Here is a 20,418-nt window from a genome sequence, read left to right on the forward strand (position 1 = left end):
CAACTCGGGCGGGACAACTTACGTCCCAGCATCCCGGGATGAGCATGCTCATGTTAAATGAAATTTTTTTCATCCCGGGACGAAATTCATCCAGGGATGAACTCAACTCGGCTTCTATGTAAAGAGGCCCTAAAAAGGCAAAAGTTGCAGAGCATCTTTGCTACAACCCTACTTGGGATGTAACACATGCGAACGTAAAAGAACGAACCAGGAGTGTGGTACATATTAAATTTTCAAAGTAAAACAAACCAAAGTCCAGTAAAATACCGTAACACAAACAGCAGAGGGTTTAAGTACCACAACGAACAACGGACTTTTACTCTTTTCCTGACGAATTAATTACTAATTCGAAGTGTAGTTTTGTACTGACAGAATAAACCCTCCATTACCGGGAAAAGATCAAAAATAAAATTAAAGCTGAAATATAAAGTGAAAAGTAAAAGAGACATTACAGCAACCGTTCAAACTTTATTTGCAACTTAAAAACACTCTTAGAACATTTCCAAAGTGAACATGCCGAGTTTATATTTAAATATGAATAATATTTCCTAAAAAAGTGTAATGTTTTCCAAGATAATACAGTAAACTACACCTTGTTACCAAAAGATTATCTGGCGAGGCAATGAGCTACACGAAATAACTTATAAATAGGAGAGGTTACGCCTAGGATAGCATATTCAAAATTGAAAACATTTTAAAATATTGAACAACAAACAATATTGAAAGTGGCTGTGCTGCTCAACAGCGCATGCTAGCATAGAACCACCTTACTCTGCTTAACAAACAGTACCAGACCACCCTGTACAATATCACAAAAAAGTACTAAATGAACACCTCAATAGTTTAAACTTGAACGGTAACAGGATTAAAGATTTCATCCACAAATTAAAGCTAAAACCGTCTTGTACGGTATTAAAAACACTTAGTACTAGTTTACAATTGTTTAAAACATGACTTCATTTTAAAGACCCTACGAGGAACGATAGAAATTCAATTTTAACCTTCAACAAACCAAGTGCTTTTGAAGAATCGGCCTTAATACCAGTACCACTTCGAAAACGGCTAAGAACAAATTTTTCACCCTTGGCAAGTCGCTTGGTCTTTTGTATAAGTAGAATCCCCCTCTTGTTGTGCTATAGCTGTAATATTATACAAAACTTAACTTAATATACCTTAACCCTTGGCTATTTTAAATACTTTGTTCCAAGGAATTACAAGAAACACTACAAGGAAAAAACGTTAAAATTTTCTAAATCTATCCGTATTTTCAAAAACGTTGAAATTTAATTGAAAAATCACCTATCTACGTTTCACGTTACCTTTATTCAATATTATTATGTTCCCTACAGTCAATCAATTAGTTGAAGTAAAAATTTCTACGCTACTTATTAAAAATTACCCAATCTATCGCTATATATATTCCTTACAGGTTCTATTTTACATCACTGTAGATTCAGTTACATTTTCAGAGCCAGGTCTTTAAGAGCGGCTTTTCACATGTTCTATTGCTTCTTTGAAAAGTCGCAAGAACTGGTCCACATTTTCTATGTAGGAGTTATGTCCCATGAATCCCACACGCCATACCTAAAGAATACCACGAAGTGCGTTAGTAAAAATTAAATACCTCTAGTATAATTTAAAGAGAAAGTTTTGAAAAATAATACGACCTTTTCAATTTTCACAAACATGTTTCGACGGTACATCCGTCATCGTCAGTGTGACGGTTATGAAAGTTTGCAGTGATTTAACACGTGCCTGTTACAAATATGTTACATTGCGTTAAAAAACCAATACGCTAGATAATTTTCGAAGTTAACGGAATTAAAAAGAAGCGCGCGCGCGTGCAGCTATAGGGAAAGCGTCAAATTGATGTGTTTGACCTGTTGATTAAAGTCCGGCTTTTCCCACTTGAAAAAAAAAAAACCCCTGCCCAAATCAAGTGGTAGACAAAAGTACAAAGCTAGGAGGTGTTTAAGTTGCTTTAAATAATCCCTTATCTACGATAGTTGCCATGATGGTGCAGACAAAAATCCGGGAACTTTTGGGAAATAGTCAACTTTCTACCAAAATCATATTAGAAAGCCAGATAGGGCCATTATTGTGAGCTTGTGCTTGGTGGACGTTTAGAGAGATGTTTTTTTTTTGTGTGTGTGTGACCAGGTTCCGGTTGCTCGAAGGCTAGACAACGCTATCTACCAAATAAATCGTTATCCAGTGCAAAACCTAGTGTCAGTTTGTTTTGCGAACGATTGGGTCAGGATATTAATTTATCCAGTGGATAGCATTATCCATACTTTGAACAACCGGTCCTAGAACTATTATCTTCATGGCCTCCAAGTAAAGCCAAATTTTACCCAACACTGGAAGTCGCATGTAAACGATCGACGACTTGCGTGATTGAAAAATTGACAAAATTAGGAAAAAATGCCGTGAGTAAATTGGTTGGCGATTTGAGCACTTTGTGAGAGCGTCAGAGCCTCGGAATTTTTAGAAAAACTAAGCCCCATATCCATACTCAATACGTTTTCGTTGATGCGTTTTTGCCTGTCGTCCACACTAAAACGAACGAATAAGCTCGTCTTTTTTTTTTTATCAAGAACGCTGCCCAGAGTAGAGACATTTAAAACGGGGCCCAGTTGAATTAGTGTGGACAAGGGGCGAAAATGCATCCGCGAAAAAGTAGTAGTGTGGACAGCCGTTAAGAGAATGTGTGGTGAAAGCGTGCCTAGAAAAAGTAAAGAACTATACGAAAGTTACTTACTTTTCCAACTGTAGGGCCCATACCACCAACAATTTCTAACTTGTACCTAAAAAGTAAATGGAAAAAAGGGAAAAAAAGACTTTTTAACAAGGACTAAGTTCAATCCAAAAATAGTAATAGTACGGTAGGTTTTAAAAAATATAATGGAGTTCTCTAGACTTGGTTAGCAACAAGAATGCGGACTCTGGCCAACTCCTATTAGAATGTCCGCGATGTACGGACTACCGGTCGTTTCTGCTTGAATTTAATTGGCTGACAATCAAAAATGAACACTCTGTTCATGCTAAAACAACGGACTGGGCCTCGGCAGAGTCGGTGTTCTTGGTGCTGACCGAAAGAAACGTGGGCTCTGGATCGATTGCAGTGGCAAGCGAGGTGTGAAGAACAGATCAATATTCTTGGTGAGTTGTATTTGCTTTTTTGTGAAATAGTGATTCTGCAATCTGAAATAGTTATAAAACTGTTGAAAATCCAGTTAGACAGCCCTGTCTAAGAACTGCATGTTTCACCACTGCTTCACATATTGGATACTTTGATAGTCAAAATGCAGAAATTTCAGAACCAAAAGAAACACTTCTACTTAGAGTTTAAGATTAAAACTGTGCACCTATCAATGGTTTGCCCCAGGATGGGGGGGGGGGGGAGGGGGTAGCCCCCCGGGGAGGTTATTTTGTGTGGTATAAATAGATTTGGGGGGGGGGGGGGGCTAAAAAACCCCGCCCCCCCCCCCCCCCCCCCCCATTAAACAATCAAAGTAAAATGTACTTTATACTAATATAAGAGTTTTGCAAATTTGCTCTGTGTAAAATAAATACATTAAAATACATTGCATTGTCTCTATCATCTCCATTCTCGTCCCCAGAGCTGCTAGCTGGCAAAGCCTATGCATGAGAAACAAGTGGCTCTGGGACCAATTGACTAGATTTTAACAAAAGAAACAGCCAATCAAATGAACTATTTTTGTTATACAAGACTTTAAAACGGTTGATTTGATTGGCTAGATTTGAAATTCCCTTTGTTAAAATCTAGCCAATCAAGTCATGTGTCCCCAGACCCACTTGTTTCTTGTGCACAGGCCTTGCCGGCAGTGAGAGGAACATGCGGCTCGAGGGACGTATACGCATTTCCTTTTTTCTCTCACTCACTTTTTCATAAGATAATCTGGGACAGCTTTCCAATCTGGGAATCCTTCAGGGATTTTAATACTTGTAACTGTCGGGAGTCGATGAGCCTATAAAATAAGGATTTGATAACAATTTAATCAATCAATCAATCAATCAATCAATCAATCAATCAATCAATCAATGTATTAATCAATTAATCAAAATTTAAAAAAGAAAATTGAAATACGATTACAAGTTGCAGCTATGAAAAGAAATAAAATAATGAAAACTTTACCTTATCTTTAACAAACATTTCCAGGCCCATTTTCTCAAGTCCAGCCCAAAAATGTTCAATGGTGTCATGATGTCTTTTCCATGAATTCTCAAGTCCCTGATGAGAAGATAAAGAACTTATCATGATCATATGTGCATAAACATTGAACGTCTTAATGACTTGTTTGAAATCAATGGTTATTTCACAGACTGCAATTGTCCAATCTAAATCCTTAGAATATCTACTGTACTTATAACTTATCATTTGTATTTCTGTGCATGATATTTTCAAATTAATACAGTGAACTCTGTCTAAGTCAACAGTTACACTTTGCACTGGCATCAGCAAACAGAAGTTCACTTAAACTGGTTCAAAAGGTCACAACTCTTGGTTGTTATTACCAGTAGCAGATTTTGATTCATTCTGTTTATGTTTCAGTGTTTTTCAAGGTTCATTGGCTGTCGCCATAATTATGATCGAAGGCAGCGAAAAAACGCAACCTAGTTGGGCTTTGTACTGAACAGAGTTCGCATGTAACTGAAATGCACAGTATTCTCTAGCCACAGGGTGTAACTGTGAGTAGAATCAACATGTACCTCTTCTGCAAGCATAGCCAGGCTTTCTCTTAGTGCGTAAACCAGATTTATTGCTGCTGTGTGGTGGTACCTAAACAAAGACAGAAAGAATGTATAAGTATAATGCCTTTTTCTCAAGGAAATGGGAAGTCAAAATCATGAACATGGGGAGCAGGGCTGGCACAGTGGCGAGAGTGCTTGATCGCCTCCCATCAATGTGCCCAGTGGGTTCAATTCCTGGACCCAGCATCATGTGCATCTATGCCAACTCTCCCGGATTATCTGGGAGTCTCCCGAATACAGGCCGAATCTCCCGCTCCCGTACGGGTCGTCAAATCTCCCGGAACGAAGGAAAGTTCTAAAAATGCGTCACGCTATTTTGCCAAATCTGGGAAAAATTTTAAAATTTTTGATGCATTTTTGTGGATCACTTGGCGAAGCCTTTTTTGTGCCGTTTGACAGAGAAGAGGTTCTCTGAAAATTGGTGGTCTCCGGATCTCGATTTTTTAGGTTGGCATCTCTGCATGTACATGTGTGGGTTGAGTTTTTTGTTGGTTCTCATTCTTGCTCCAAGGGTTTTTCTCTAGGTCCTCTGGTTTTCCTCCCTTCACGAAAACCATCACTTTAAAATTCTATTTTGATCGGGAACAGTAGATGAGTAGCCACTCTGTGGATATGCCACGACTGCAAAATCCCAAAGAAAAATGAGGAAACAAGAAAATGAACATAACATGAATACAAAACTGTGCAAATGTCAGTTACCTTCTTGTGTCTTCATCACAACCCCAGTAGTTCCCCAGTTCTTTAATGTCAAAGTAAAATGATGGCACTTTGGTTTTTCTGCTGTTTATCTTTGCCCTGATAAGTATTGAAGCACCAAACAAAAGTTTAAGACACACTTTACTTGAATAATATCCAACCTGCAAACACGCTGCAAACCCTTACGCAACCCTCCTATAAGAATAAAAGTCTTGATTTCTGCTTGAACATTTTGACGATCACTTACATGGCTCTGGGGCTGAATGTAATTGGTGCGATTCCAGGAGGTACACCAAGACACTTCTGAGAACCTGAATAAACACAGTCTAGGTCCCAGTCATCAGTTAAGAAAGGTGTTCCACCAAGAGAAGCCACTGTGTCCACAATTACTAAAGCAATTATGCCTGAAAACATAATTACAATGTCAAGTCAGTGAAAAATTAGACTTTTAAAAACACAAAATAATATGACTAACCGACATACATGTATGACTTCTCATTTCTAACTTCAATAGGCTTTCATCTTAACTTGGTTAGAGCTAGCCTGCCTTGCAGTCGTCTGTGTAGTTTTTAGTGCGTTTATAAGAGTGCGCAATCGCGCATGCCCCCTCGCGCCTTTCGCGTTTCTCCCATGTGCGCGCTAGAAACTATACGGCGCCTGCTACGCAGGCTAGGTAAGAACTCAATAACATATATTTTAAAGGATTTCCTAAGCAGCAGCCTGCACTTCTCTCCCTGATTTCTGAATTATTTCAAAGCCCACAAATTAAAGTCCCCTTTTTATTTGCCTTTCTCTTGTCTTTACTCACTTGTGGCATAAAGCCCCAATGCCATCCATTGGCTGACATATTCCTGAAGAAGACTCGCTGTGGACAATGAACAGCACTGAAGGCTTGTGTTCTTTGAGACCCTTAAAATTTCAAAAAATAAATTAAATACAGTAAAAATATATTCAATCAATAAAATTAAAAAAATTAAAACTCAAGAAAACCATTAAATAAAAAATATGCTAGAACAGGCCAGCTTCAGTTTTCAATAAAAGAAGAAACAGCAAAAATGAAACAATGTCATACAGAATTTTATAATGAAAATTTTATATTATAATATATAGCTGTTATTGACTGAGCAGGAGGTCAATTATATGTAGAAATATTGACCAAGTTCTCAACCTCGTTCCCAGGGTCTTGGGGGCGGGGGAGAAGCCCCCGGAACCAAGTTCTTTCTTTTGTGTTCATCAGTTAGACGTAAGGCATAAATATCTTTAAGTCTGAACTGAACATCCTTATACAACCAATAGAAGTTAATTATTTTTCTGTGATGGAAAAAAGGCTGCTATTAAAAATGACCAATGTCTGGAACCATCCAGACGAAAAATGCACCAGCTGCCCAGAATCATGAATGTCAATTGTAAGTGACTGGGATCTCGTCGTTGTTGGGTTTTTTTTGTTTTTGTGGGGGGAATTTATTTTTTTGTGGTGTGGGGGTAAAAAAGAAAAAAAATAAAAAAATTTTTTTTTTTGCAACTCCCCCCGTGATTAACCAGCAATAATAAAATTCTGTCCCTTTCATGTCTTTTCCATACCCCCCCCCCCCAACAAGTTACAATGACATAAACAAGCCTCATGTCACAAGTTTGTTCTAGTGAGAAAAAAAATGCAGACTGCATGTTTATCTAACCAGATATGTGTGGTTGTAGTTTCTCTAGACCAAGTGTGAAGAATAAAAATAATAATGAAAATTAATTTTACCTGTTCAATATCTTCAGGAGTGTAGTATTCTCCTGGTGACTTTTCAAGAACTCGCACATCACATCCTTTTGAAGTAAACACACGTACATAGAAAATCAAACACATCTACTATTAATTTACATTACAAGTAAATATACCAAGACCTGGGAAACTTGTACTAAAAGAATAAATTAAAAAGAGGTTTTGACATAATTTCTGACAGATTCTCTCTTCATTTTTTTTAATGTGCCACTTTTCAATTAAATTTTGTTATAATATATTTGCAAAGTCAAAAGATCCCAAACAAACAGAAACATGGTGTTTATATTTTGGCCGCTCACTGTATATGATTAGTATCTCAATTTTGCTCTCAGTCAGACAGTAATGACCTCTTCTTATTATCATGATGTATGGTCAGTCCACCCTTAATTGAAAACAACTCTAAAAGGAATCACTTACGTATAATGGTTCTGGCAAACAGGTAGTTTAAATATTTTTTTAAAAAATTACTTGTTTGCTATTTTTTGATAATAATGTTTCCATGCACTCCATGGAGTGATAGAAACATTCTCGAAAGTGCTTTTGAGAAATCGTCAATGTTGCCATAGAAACTCAGAGAAAATCCCCCATCCCCCCTGCCAGTATAGAGGGGTGCGGAGAAGCGTAATCGATTTTTTAGTGCTGTACTTCCACAGGGTTATTAAATGAACTGAAACTGTTTATAAATCATGACTCTCATGGGTGGTGGATGCGCCCTTGGCACGTGTGGCGAAATCGCACGCGAGCGTCGAGCGACAAGTAGGAACATTAGAAACAGTAGAAAATGTTATTGGAAACAATTTTAGAGTTTTCAGTCTACGAAACCTGCAACAAAAGACCCTGAAAATGAGCGGTTATGTACAAGAGGGAAAAATAATAATTTGCACCTAATCGTGCACAAAAATATGCGAGCCACGGGTGATCGCGTGCGGGTTATAAAACTTGGAAAATCTGAGAACGCGGATTTGGAAAAAAGTAGACACTACGTAATTTTGCATGTTGACAGACATTAATGTACAGTCTTTAAAATTAAGAAGAAGAAATATGCAAGGACTTCAGGATGACATGGATGAATTCACGATAAAATGAAAACTTTTGTTAATAATCATTTCTGACCCTCACCTTGCCGTTCGGCAATTTCGCGTGCTCTGGAACCCCACATTCCATTTACACACACTAAAATGCGTTCTCCTCGCTCGACAAGGTTCATGATCGAAGCTTCCATCGCCGCATGCCCCGCTCCAGTGATAGCTAGGGTGTAATCGTTATTGGTCTGAAACACGTACTTCAGACCTGCCTTTGTCTCGTCCATTATGTGATGAAAATCGCTCTGCAGATGGCCCAGAAGCGACATGGCAGAAGCATTATAGATCCTCATCGACGGATTCGACGGGCCAGGCCCAAAAAGAAGTTTCGTGGGTACTGTCAGAGGCACAAGCAACTGTTCTGGCGGGGGAACTTTTACCTTCCATTCAGCTAACTTGGCTGTGGTTGTGGAAAGCGCCCTCACTTCGAATCGGAGAGGCGCACGGGCAGCAACTCCGAGAAGTCGAGAAAATTTCGAAACGCTCATTTTTTTTCCCGTAAATCTTATACTGTACTTCGCTCTACGTGTACAACTGCAAATAGTAGTATTCAAATAGCGAAAATACCGGTTGGACTGTTTATAAACAGAATGACACGTGATCAAAAGGGCAACAAAGGCCACTTTGCATCATAACAAACCTGACGAGCGAGTTTTAAAATGGGGAGTTGTCACGTACAAGCTTCGAGGATATTTTTCATCTTCGCTTCAAACAAGCGTTGTTTAATATCCAAAGCAGTTAATAATAGAAAATCGAGGGCTTTTTAAAGTGTGGCGAGAAAGTTTGTGGCGCGATTGTGAACGAAACTTTCGCCGCGAACAAACGCGTGGACTTTGACATTGATTACATCATAATAGCGGTCGTGGGCGTGTATGGAGGTGTGTTTCAACGCACGAATAATTTATTTCCTGCTTTCGACGTTCCCGAGTCGTGTTGCTTCTAGCAGAAAAACCAGCAAACAATTCACTGTGAATTTCAGACTAAATATTGAGACTTAAAGCAAAGTTTTTCAATGTAAAAATACAAATTGAATTTAACAATTCGTAGACAGCGATCGAGCGACGAGATCGGTGAAGCGAAACAGCGCTTACGACATAAATGGAACATTGACCAATATTGGGCTAATAGAGTCAATGGATTTGAAAGCAGTGAATGCAAAAGAGGAAATGAAACTTGACTTATCTTTCCGTATTAAATTCTCTCACGCATTTCACTGCATCATGTGGTTCCGCCTCTTGAGCCATTACGCACGTCAAATCAATCCACGATCACCACCAAATTCTCCTCACTTCTTTTTCACACGTTTCTTTTAAATCTGGTTTGGAGAATTTTAGCAGATTTGAGTCATTACGTCTTTCCTGTGAATGACCGTGCAGTTTCTGCATCCTCGCGTGACGTGTTTCCTTGAGTCAGCTGTATTAGGAGGCACTAATCAAAAGATAAGACAGGAATTAAAACAAGCCAGGTCATTAAGCTGCAGTGATTTACGCATTTATAAGTGGCATATATTTGTGATCGCACGTATGTATTAACTGACTCCTGACAGGAAACACAGTGATTTGATTTCATGGACATTGGTCTCACTCCCAAAGAGTACAGGAAAACTAAACATAACTTAAATGCACAACCACTGGATGTGAGACAACAACCTTTTTTTACAATTTTTTTTTTTTACAACTCAAGCTATAACATTCATTTACATTTAACAGTGGTGAGCATGAATGTTTTTTAGCATTTTTGTGGTCCACACTTGGCTACAATACATGACAAAACTGGTTCAATACTATAAAATTATTGCAAAATTGTCCTGATAAAGTTTTTTTTTTATTTTCAAGTTAATCAGGTTGAATAGGTCACTTGCTTGAATGCACTTGAGACAATGTTTCCTTTTATGGAACTCTGCCTTTGAATTTCACAGCAAAATAAATCCTTATCTTTAAGTTGAAATTTTTTGTTTTAAAAATATTCTCTCACATATTTTTTTAACATTAGTTTTAGGAATTTCATGGCTCATTCATCTTCTCAAGACCAAAGTGTAAATTAAGCAGTTTCAATGTACCAGGAGTTTTCTCCATGAATGTATATTGAGAAGTTTTTATGGACATTGATCATCTACCTAACATGTGCCTAATGTCAACTGGACTGGGGGGAGGTGGGGAGAGGGCTGGATTCTGCCCAACTTTCCTTCTTCTCAGTGTATTAGGGATGGACCATTATTTTTTTGGAGGGGGGAACCAACATTTTTTCAAGACAAACAATTTTTTCACTGACCTTGTCTGTGCAAACAATTTTTTCCGGCTGTACAATGTTTTTTGATGTCTATAAACAATTTATTTGGGCTTTTTGCTTTTCTTTTCAGGATTTTTAGTCCCCCCCCCCCCCCCGACCCCTCCAAAAAATAATCATCCATCCCTTATTACTTTCTTAATACAGTTCAAGGGTGGATGGCATCATTTAAAGAACTTATATGTTGTCCTTAAAATTTAAACTGTACACAGTCACTATAGCATCACTGCCACAATGTACATTTTCCTAACACAAGTTAAACTAGCTTTCCATGCATGCACATGTAGTACATCAATGCATACTGATCCAATAAACCTTGTTTAGAGAAAAAGGTACAATAGCCGGTTGCCAGCTGCATGTGGCACGCTAACAAAATTGGGCATTTTTTTCAAGTTTGTAATTCATGAACCATATTAATTTTCTTCAGTTATGACCATCTTTGTTTATTTTTGGTTTATTAATAAATAATTCTTAGAAAAAATTAGAAAACCAAGGCCACCTTCAACTTGAAAGTTAACAAATTGTTTAATTTGTACATCAGAAAAATGACTAAAAAATGTCTTGACATCAACAAAACAAAAAAAACCCATTATTTTAAAACTACATGTACACAGATTATAAAAATAATGGTAGTGTTGAAGAGAGTTTTAGTGACCGTACGTAGCGTGACATGTTTGCGTTACTCGCTATTAACTAAATAGTAATAACCTGTCATTTAAGATGTAATGTACTTCGAACATTAGGATTAGAACATCGTATTGTGTCGAGATCGCTTGTATTACCGTAGAAGTCGAATCGTGAGATTAAAGTTTGGAACGTGTAACTGAGTTTATCGCCGTGTTGATCCTTATCGTTTTGGACGTACATGTAACCGTAACCGTGGATGAGTTATTAACTGATTACAACAGTAGTGAGTAGTCTTTATGTTAAAATCTTACATACAGTGTACATGTGCCCTATAGTTTGATCTGTTCCATATATTAGTCAATTCTTGATTGCATTCACGTTTATGGAAACACTACTATTGACACACGATGCTGAAATGAGAAGTTCTTGCCCAGCTTCTACTGTTACTTCCTCTTTCAACACAATGGCAGCTTGTCTCCAATGTGATTCAGCATAAGCACCACTATGTGTCGACAGTGAGTGATGACTGTCAACATGTAACATAAACCAGTATGGAATAGCTTGTATCTTTCCAGATTTTGTTACTTTAATCCTTTGCTCAGAGTGAGTTTCGAGCAATGAAAGCACCTTGGTTTCATCATCAAACTGTTCCATGAAATTCAAACTGAAAAGTTCAACATGGTCAGTAACTGCTGAGAAAGGAAGGGTTGTAAGGTCTACATCTATCTGGGTTGTCACTTGAAACTCATTGACAAACTGCCCAATGTCAAGTCCAAGCGTATTGTCTTGGCTTACGATGCGACAATTAGCAAACAAGAAGGGTGATTCAATACACATGCAGTACAAAGTGAATCCCATTGGAACAATTTGAAAACTCTGAGGTTTCAGTAAACATCCTCGAGCAAACACGATATCTTCAACAACTTGTTGGCGAATGATTCCTGATGGTTCCACGATGTCACTGACAAGAACATTCCATTTCCGGCCTTCCTTGGCAATTTCTTCAAGTTTTCTTGAACTATTTTCAACAACAGGTGGTAGATTGTTTCCATGTAAAATGTGTTCTATCCATGCAGCATTGTAAGGATTTAATACCAGCACATGATCTGCATTTCCTTTAGAAGCAAAAAGAGAAAACAGTGCAGGACCATAGGTGATATCAAGAACATTACATGCAATTTTCCTGCTGGGATCATCATTATAAAGACATGCATGTACATTAGGTTTGGTGGACTTTACAGCTTCTGAGATGACTTCATCATACAGTTTGTTAAAGGTACTGTCATTCAGTCGTCGCATGTATGACGGTGGGATGATCGTTACACCATTATATTCATTCTTCTCAGTCAAAGAGGTGTTTCTTGTGGAAACAATTCTTTCCTTGGATGGCAATTTAACACAGTCTTGTACAGTCTCTTTTGTTTTCACTCCACAAAAATGTAACCTCAAACATTCTTGGGAGAGCTCTCCATGAATAGACAGCAAGTCACCCTTTGAAACTTCCTGTTTCTCAGGCAATTCATCACATGAATAAACAGAGAAAACTGCCTGCTCCCAACACAGAGAATCATCATTGGGACCGGTGCAAAGAGTTATTTCTTCGTCCAGCTGCAAATCAAACCAAGCCGCAATGGCATCTACTCGACCATCACACATTGCTGAGACTTCAAAACTTAAGTTTCTGTCCTTAGTCAAACTGCTTGGATCATTAAAGTCAAACTCAGTAACTTTGAATGAATGTGAAAGAGGTGTGAATCCGCCTCTAAGCCTGTTCAAGCATTCTGTACTATATGGTTCCAGCCGATCGTATATACATGTACCTCCAGAGGACGATGCTTCTGACTTTTGTTCCATTAGTTCCCCTCCTATGCTACACTCAGGAAACATGTTAATTCCGCTAATTGTGGGTTTGCTTCTGGTTTGATTTCTGATGTCATTGCACATGATGGCCATAGCGTAAACAACAGCACCAGCAGGGATGACCTTTGACCTAGACTTTGTGTTTGAGTGTTGTATGTCATCAGTAGACGGTATAAGCAGGTCAGCCCAGGCATGTTCCATGGTGGTAAGAATCCCTTCGCCGAGGAGCCCACAGTCTAATGTCTCAGTAACAACAAGAGAAACCCGCTCTGGAATATCCTCACCTACCTTGATCTCAGTTGATTTCTTGTGTATAGTGTGAACTAACTTTTCCATTTTATTAGCTTTCAAAGCATCCTGACCCATTTCAAACATGGTCTTAGACATTTCACAAGCGTAGACCTTTCTTGCCCCACTTTGAACAGCAAACATGCTTAGAATACCAGTGCCGCTTCCAATGTCTAGAACGACATCATGCCCTTGACCTATTGCCTTAGAGATGGCCTGCTTGTAAGCTAAGTTCCGTTTCTTGTCATTTAACATCCTAAAATGCCATCTCTCCACCAACAGATTGGAAACATTTTCAAGATTTTCTTTCGCTCTGATACTCCCAGGATTGACTTGCAACGCCCGTCTAAAGCATGAAGCAGCCTCGTCAGTGAATCCTAACTTAAGAAGATTTGCTCCTGTGTTGACAAGGATGACCTCGCTTTTTGGATAGAGCTTCAAAGCTTCTTGAAAGCAAACCACTAGTTTATCCAGCTCGCCATGACGTTCAAGTACATCGGTCCAGTGGCGCAAAGCAATGATGAAGTCTTCTTCAAATACCTCCTTTGAGGAAGGTTCCACATTAGCGAGGAAAACAAAATGCGCTAACGCATCTCCGTACTGTTCGCGTCTTAGACAGTTTTTGGCAGCCTGAAAATGCTGAAAATAACGCGAGTTCGCTTGCATTTCAACGCTAAGAAACTTCTTTGTGCTTTAAAAATACCCTGCTCCTATGTCAACTGGCCACAAACGAAAGTTTTTTTCCTAAAAAAATGACAAGAAAAGAAGCACGAAATTGCCGCCATTTTCTTTTTCCGAAGGACAATGTACTGCGGGCTCAGCTCATGAAAGCGAGGCTAAATGGCACTGCTGCGGTTTCCATGGATATTGTATAAACTCTGAAATGATTCCACATTGTTTCAAACTCGTGTAAACAAAGGAAGCATTTACAGTGTGCGGTCATGGCGGCGTCCCATCCGAATCCTCTTGCTTTTATTCCCGATTATGTGGAAAGAAAAGGCTCTCTTTTCTTACGATCCGATCACATGGATTATGCCAGACCGACTCTTGTGTCGAATTGGTAAGTACAGAAAATGTGGTCTCGTTCGATCGACTCCGGCGACACGCTGTTGCCATTTTATATACTATTGTCTTTTGGTAATAAACATTATTCTTATCATTGAGAAAGAGGTTAAAATTATACAGTGTTTCATTTTCTTGATTTAATTTCGTTGAAAAACTACGATATCTTGAGATCTTGTTGTTTTTGACGCGGTACTTCAGTGAACTCAAACATACGCTCATTATTCGCAGGAAATAAACCCGGCATTCTCTCGTGCAAGTCATTTAATTGTGGAACTAAGAAACTAGGCAGTTTATACACTCTGTTGTCTTAATATTCATTTGCACTACATACATGTACACTTATAGGTTACACATGTTAGATGTTTGAGTAACACATGAAGCATGCTCATAGTTGAGAATAAATTCCAAAATCTAAACTGTAGGAACATATTACCATCACTAGCTATCACTGGAACCTACCTAGTAGCCTGTAAACGGGCTCCCAAGTGGAGCAGGGTGAAAAAGAAATTGGCGAGCGAAAGGATCTGTGAAGGGCAAGCAAAGCGAGCTGCTGCCCTGACTTACAACCTACAAATACTACAACTGGTTAAAAAATCAACCTCTTAACAATTTTTTTTGTAGGCATCAAGCTAGGGAAGCAGAACCCAAGAATTATGACATCAAAGATTATCAACCACAAAAGAGAAATCTCCACAATTCTACATACCATCGCATTGGAAATGTTACAGACGGGGTGAGTTCAAAGTAATCCAACCAAAATTTGTACTAAAACCTTTAACTTACCCGTACTGCCCAATATACTGAGTGGTGACAATGGCAGGGTCAAAGGGCCTCTGTTCCTGTCTGTCACTGGTCTTCTTACGGTAAGCTAGAAGTTCAGGAACTAAAAAGAAAAGGCCTTTAAGCTCAACTGGATCTTAGCTCTTGGCACTTAAAGTGGCTAGCAGTATTGTTACTCCCCCTGGATGGGATGCCAGTCGTCCAACAATGCAGATTATTCCACTCAGTACCCATTTATACTCCTGGGTGGAGAGAGGCACTGCGAGAGTAAAGAGCCGGGGGGGGGGGGGGTCGGGGCACCCTACATATTTTTGGGTGGGGGTGTGCCACTAGGAATTTGAAACCCTCACCCTATATTCTGGATATAATGTCATCATACACCGATCAGTTTCCCGGCAAATGACACCCTATTGCTAGACACAAAAACTCTCTGATTTCTATACCTCTATCCCAGACTAAACTGCTTGAAAACTATACCCTTCACAGCGACACATACCTATATAGCTCATATATGGCAGTGCACCCCCTCACCCCCCTGGAAATAAAGAGTCTTGCTCAAGAATACAACACAGTGACGACCCGTCAGGGCTACGAATAGCCTAAAATACTGTTGGAGTTGAGTGCACAAACCAGTTAGGCTACACATGTCTCCTAAGAATGGCACTGGTGGTGCACAGAATGTTGGAAGGCGCTTAACTTACATGTAAAGCTTTTTATCAACTTGATAGCTGTAAAACTTTTAAGAAGAGAAGCAGCAGTATGCAAGTTTTCTAAGTGTTCCTAATTTCTTCCTCCTCAGTCTTTACCAGATACAACCAGTCATGACCAAATGGAACAAGCAGTGAAACTCAAAAGTGATTTTGAAACAAGAGACACTAGACGACAGATGGTGGACATGACCACATTTAATAGCGTTAACTTCCAAAGGTAAAGTACCGGTATTTACATGTAACAAAGTTCTGTTATGGGCATTCAAACTATACTTCAGGCATTCTTTTATGTGGGTACAATGCATATTAACCAAAAAGAAGAATATATATTATCCCTCTTTTCGGTTTTATTCAGGATTTAAAAAGTGGGATTTAAAAATTTTTTAGCTCTTTTTTCCCCTAAAGGGCCCAGGAAAATACAAATTTTTTTTTTTTTTAAAAAAAAAAAAATATTAAAATTACAAATTAAAAAAAAAAAAATATAATTATTCATAATTAATTTTCTCTGAAAAGTGGCCGTCCATAGGACTCCTGGACTCCCACCTGGCTAAAAGCCTGCCTCTATAATTTCTTGTTGTATGTTGTAGATGTGGAAATGTTGTCTTGTTTACATGTAAAAGCAATGCTCTGAGTTTTCAAGCAGCAAGGCTATGGAGGGGGCAGGGGAGCGGAGCACCGCGAGAGGACAGGAGAACACCCCCAGGCCGGATGGGAGCCAGAGAGGGACCCAGAGGGGACCAAACACCGGGGGAGAGAGGCACGGAGAGAAAGGCGCCAGAACACACGCAGCCGGCCAGGCCGAACCCGGGCCGCGACGGAGGAGCGCGCACAAGGCCACCGCGCCCCAGGCTATATAAGACAGGCCTCAATTCCTTTTTTTGTCTATTTTGTAATAGAGGTAAAAAATAATTTGTTAATATGATATACATGTAATATTGTGTTTTAATAGAGATACTGGAGCGCCAGACAGAGGTTTTGGTAGTGTTCTACCCAGGCATCCACAAGATCACGGAAAGAGGTACTGTTTACAGTGTACATTTTATATATTTGTTGTCTCCATATTTGAAAATTTCTGTCCTGGGATTGCAAACTATTTTTTTCAGCCCAATAAATTATACACCACACCTTATACACCACTATAAAGGAATAAGTTATCATTTGTTAGGTAGCCTGCGTAGCAGGCACCGTAGTCTCGAGCGTGCGTATGGGAAACACGAAAGGCGCGAGGGGGCCACGCAAAGAAAAAATCGACGTTTCCTCATGCTGCCTTCTTGCGATCGCGCACTCTTAAACGCGTTAAAAAAATGTACACTACGCAGGCTATTTGTTATGAGAACAGTCAGCATGCAAGAGATTTTTTTTGCATGAACACAAGAAAAGTACATTAGGAAGCACAATAATAAGGCACAACTGCAGAGTGCTTCTCTCACTTCTCAAGTGTTTTAATAACTCAATTGCTTCTACAACTCAACAATCATGACAAGGAAGTTTGCTATTTTCCTCATGTTCAGGAAATTTAGATAATCTACATCACCAGTACATGTAGCCATGTAGATTATAACTGCTGGCCATGTAGTAGGCCACATGCTTTATATACATGTATATGTAGCTGTAATGAATTTGAAGTGACCAACCACAGCATGCACAAATTGTCAAATTAAAACCAATAGCAATGTTGAGAAAATAAGAATTTGGAAATTCCCCAATCCCCCGCAAGCATATGTAGAAGGGAGGGAGGGTGGTCTCAGGTTTAATACAGTCTGGTTGCGGTGCTCAAAACTGTGACTTGAAACTGTATCTCTTATTATCAAAACGCCCAAACAATTTTATATGGGCAAATACATCTCACTCTGATCTTTTGGTCAAGACTCAAGAGCCTTTTGAATGGCTTCAAAAAACGGTGTATGCGTCGAGAATCGGTTCTTAATGTATTTGCGGGACATGTCTCTTGTTTTTTTTTTATATGTTAAAAACACCAAATAATAATTTTTAAATACTCCATAGGTACCTTGACACAACTTACAGAGTGGATTATGATCCTCCGTATCCATATGAACAACAAAAGGTATGTTTCTTGCTTGCTGCGGTTTGAATAAAGTCAATGAACATTGAATGATTGTATCATCTTCCCGCCAAACGTATAACTGCGCGCGCAAAAGAAAATGTAACGCGCGCGCCGCTGTTTGGCACCTGATCAATCGCAGCGCATTGGCTCCTGATAAAATCAGTTTTGTTAGCCTTTTCCAGGGGTGCGGTTGTATAAGTTGTATAGCAAGCGAAGTGTCCTTTCCACTGGCTTATAGTTAGAGAGAGGAAATAAAAGAAATACCTGGTCAGCGAACGACCGCGCAAACGAAATGAGCAACGGAGAAACGGTTTAGGTTGATTTTCCGCCGTTCCGTCTTTAAGGATTTTAGGTGATTTTGTCGCCGTTCCTCGTTTTTGGGTCACCTTCAGGCTTCAGGAGACATACAGATCAACAGTATTTATTAGCACAGCGTGCCAGTGTAGATTGTTTGGATGTATAGACTATAGTTTACTTACATTCACACGCACTTCACAAGGGGTGCTGTGGTACAAAGGCTGTGTAAGGAAATGCAAAGCGATACTTATACCTAATCGTACTTTTGGTACGCTTCGGCGGCATATCAGGCGAGTTTCGTCGAGCCATGGTTCGTATTTTGGCGAGACGCAGTCGAGCCAAAATACCCGTGGCGAGACCAAACGAGCCTGATATGTCCGCGAAGCGTACCAAAATGGTACTATTAGGCATTTACCGTACCCAAAATGAAATTTAGCCAAAAATCCGGTGATATTATTTGCTCTGTTGAAGCCATGCTTGACCAGACACGTAGTGCGAAATGTGTTGACCTGCTTGTATGGATACTTTTTTAGTCCTGCAACACTTTTATTAAGTCCTCTTCTCACATTTTTTTACTCGTTTGTTTGGAGTTTCATTCCCTAAATTTTCAAAATCCAAATTTAGCGAAAAATTTGGAAACTCCGACTCCATTGTTTCAGTGTGAATTGGCCGTTTTTAGTACTAGAGACGAGCTACCCGTCTAGACGAGCTTCGGCAAAAACCTTGTTGCTCGTCTGGTTATGCGTCTCTAGTATAAAGACGGGCACAAGACGAGTTACCCGTCTAGACGAGCTACTTTTCGAAATGCGTCTTGAAAGACGGATAACGAAAGGATGCTCGTCTAGACGCGTAACGCGTCTTGTGCCCCCCTCTCTACTAGAGACCCATAACCAGACGAGCCACAAAATTTTGCCGAAGCTCGTCTAGACGGGTAACTCGTCTCTAGTATAAAAACGGCCAGTGACTTGATATCGTAGGATATCAGGACAGTAGATCGCGCTTCTGATTGGCTACTTGCGAATTTGGGTACGGTAATCTTTCATAAAGAGCAAATTTAGATTTCAAACGGGTCTCGTAATTCAAATATCTTCTCATTTCTAACACATTAATCATCCACCTTCGCAACAAACGTGAAACTACCCAGTGTCATTCTCGATTTTCCGCAAACTCCTTACTCGGAATGATTTTTGCCATTCGCGGGAAAACACGTTGGCTGATGTTTGGTATTTTGTTTTCCCCACAGACCCCTCCCCCAGAACCTGACCAGTCCGCTCTATGGCGGAAGTGCCACTCCCAGTTTACGGATGTGGATGACTACAGGCGACACGGCTTGAACACGTGGCATGATGAGACTGGAGTGTACGCTAATACCACGATAAAGGATCAAGTATTAAAACCCACAAATCCTATACCGGATAGACTAGCTTGAATTATTGTTAAAAATCATAGTTTCACTCCCCTATCGAACCATGTAAATTTGGTTGCAATTTTAGACAACGGGACATCATAATTTTCTCTGCTATATGTCGCGTGTGCCATTATTGAAAGCTAACGGTGAATTTTCATCTACAATTGTCTGCAAACAGACTTAATAGCTATAAATGTGAAGCATCAATAATAACTTTTTTACCACGATTTTCAAACCCTTACCTAGTTGTCACAATTTTAATATAAATAAATTTATTGATTGGAACAATATGTGAAACTCTTGTTGTCTCTTTATTCTGGAAAAGCCGCCTTTATATTTGAAGATTCACGTACTACAGACGTTTTTTCTTTTTTTTTTTCTTTCCATCTCAATCGAGTTTGAGCGATTAGCGAGTGATATTGCAGGGATGAGGCACCTCAACTTAGCTTGTTAGCAGTTCCTGCAGCTCGAGGAAGAAAATAATAGGGGTGAGGGAGTAGACACAGCCATAGCCTACCATTTTGCGCTGGCGTCCAGTTTTCTCTCCGTTATTTTCTCGCGCTCATCGATCGAAAAAATAAAGGGCTGTGAACAGTCTCGTGAGGGCGAAGAGAAAGAGAGCGATGGCCGTACACGACATACAATCTCCAGGTAGAAGACCAGTGCGCAGGTTATTTCGACTCAATCGATCTTGAACCAAGGTATATGTA

At 39.4% G+C, this 20,418-nt stretch overlaps 3 protein-coding genes across 3 annotated transcripts; 1 reads left to right on the plus strand and 2 right to left on the minus strand.

Annotated features, from left to right (window-relative positions):
- Positions 1 to 448: 448 nt before the first annotated feature.
- LOC144658708 (alanine--glyoxylate aminotransferase-like) lies at positions 449 to 9,881 on the minus strand. Its single transcript, XM_078519183.1, is given in 11 exon segments — positions 449 to 1,584; positions 2,762 to 2,807; positions 3,907 to 3,992; positions 4,160 to 4,255; positions 4,735 to 4,804; positions 5,476 to 5,571; positions 5,720 to 5,865; positions 5,867 to 5,876; positions 6,281 to 6,381; positions 7,220 to 7,284; positions 8,360 to 9,881. Coding segments are annotated over 11 exon segments (1,272 nt in total). The 5' UTR covers positions 8,811 to 9,881; the 3' UTR covers positions 449 to 1,479.
- Positions 9,882 to 11,111: 1,230 nt separating this feature from the next.
- LOC144658674 (protein arginine N-methyltransferase 9-like) lies at positions 11,112 to 14,160 on the minus strand. Its single transcript, XM_078519137.1, has one exon. It carries the CDS (start codon positions 14,047 to 14,049, stop codon positions 11,593 to 11,595), a length of 2,457 nt encoding a protein of 818 aa, XP_078375263.1. The 5' UTR covers positions 14,050 to 14,160; the 3' UTR covers positions 11,112 to 11,592.
- Positions 14,161 to 14,249: 89 nt separating this feature from the next.
- LOC144658698 (cilia- and flagella-associated protein 95-like) lies at positions 14,250 to 19,998 on the plus strand. The gene is made up of 6 exons (XM_078519174.1): positions 14,250 to 14,443; positions 15,070 to 15,181; positions 16,028 to 16,155; positions 16,888 to 16,956; positions 17,943 to 18,003; positions 19,544 to 19,998. Exons 1-6 carry the CDS (start codon positions 14,325 to 14,327, stop codon positions 19,727 to 19,729), a joined length of 675 nt encoding a protein of 224 aa, XP_078375300.1. The 5' UTR covers positions 14,250 to 14,324; the 3' UTR covers positions 19,730 to 19,998.
- Positions 19,999 to 20,418: the final 420 nt, after the last annotated feature.

Source organism: Oculina patagonica, chromosome 6 (genome assembly GCF_052425735.1).
Source record: "Oculina patagonica isolate OP01 chromosome 6, crgOcupat, whole genome shotgun sequence".
Lineage (NCBI taxonomy): Eukaryota > Metazoa > Cnidaria > Anthozoa > Scleractinia > Oculinidae > Oculina > Oculina patagonica.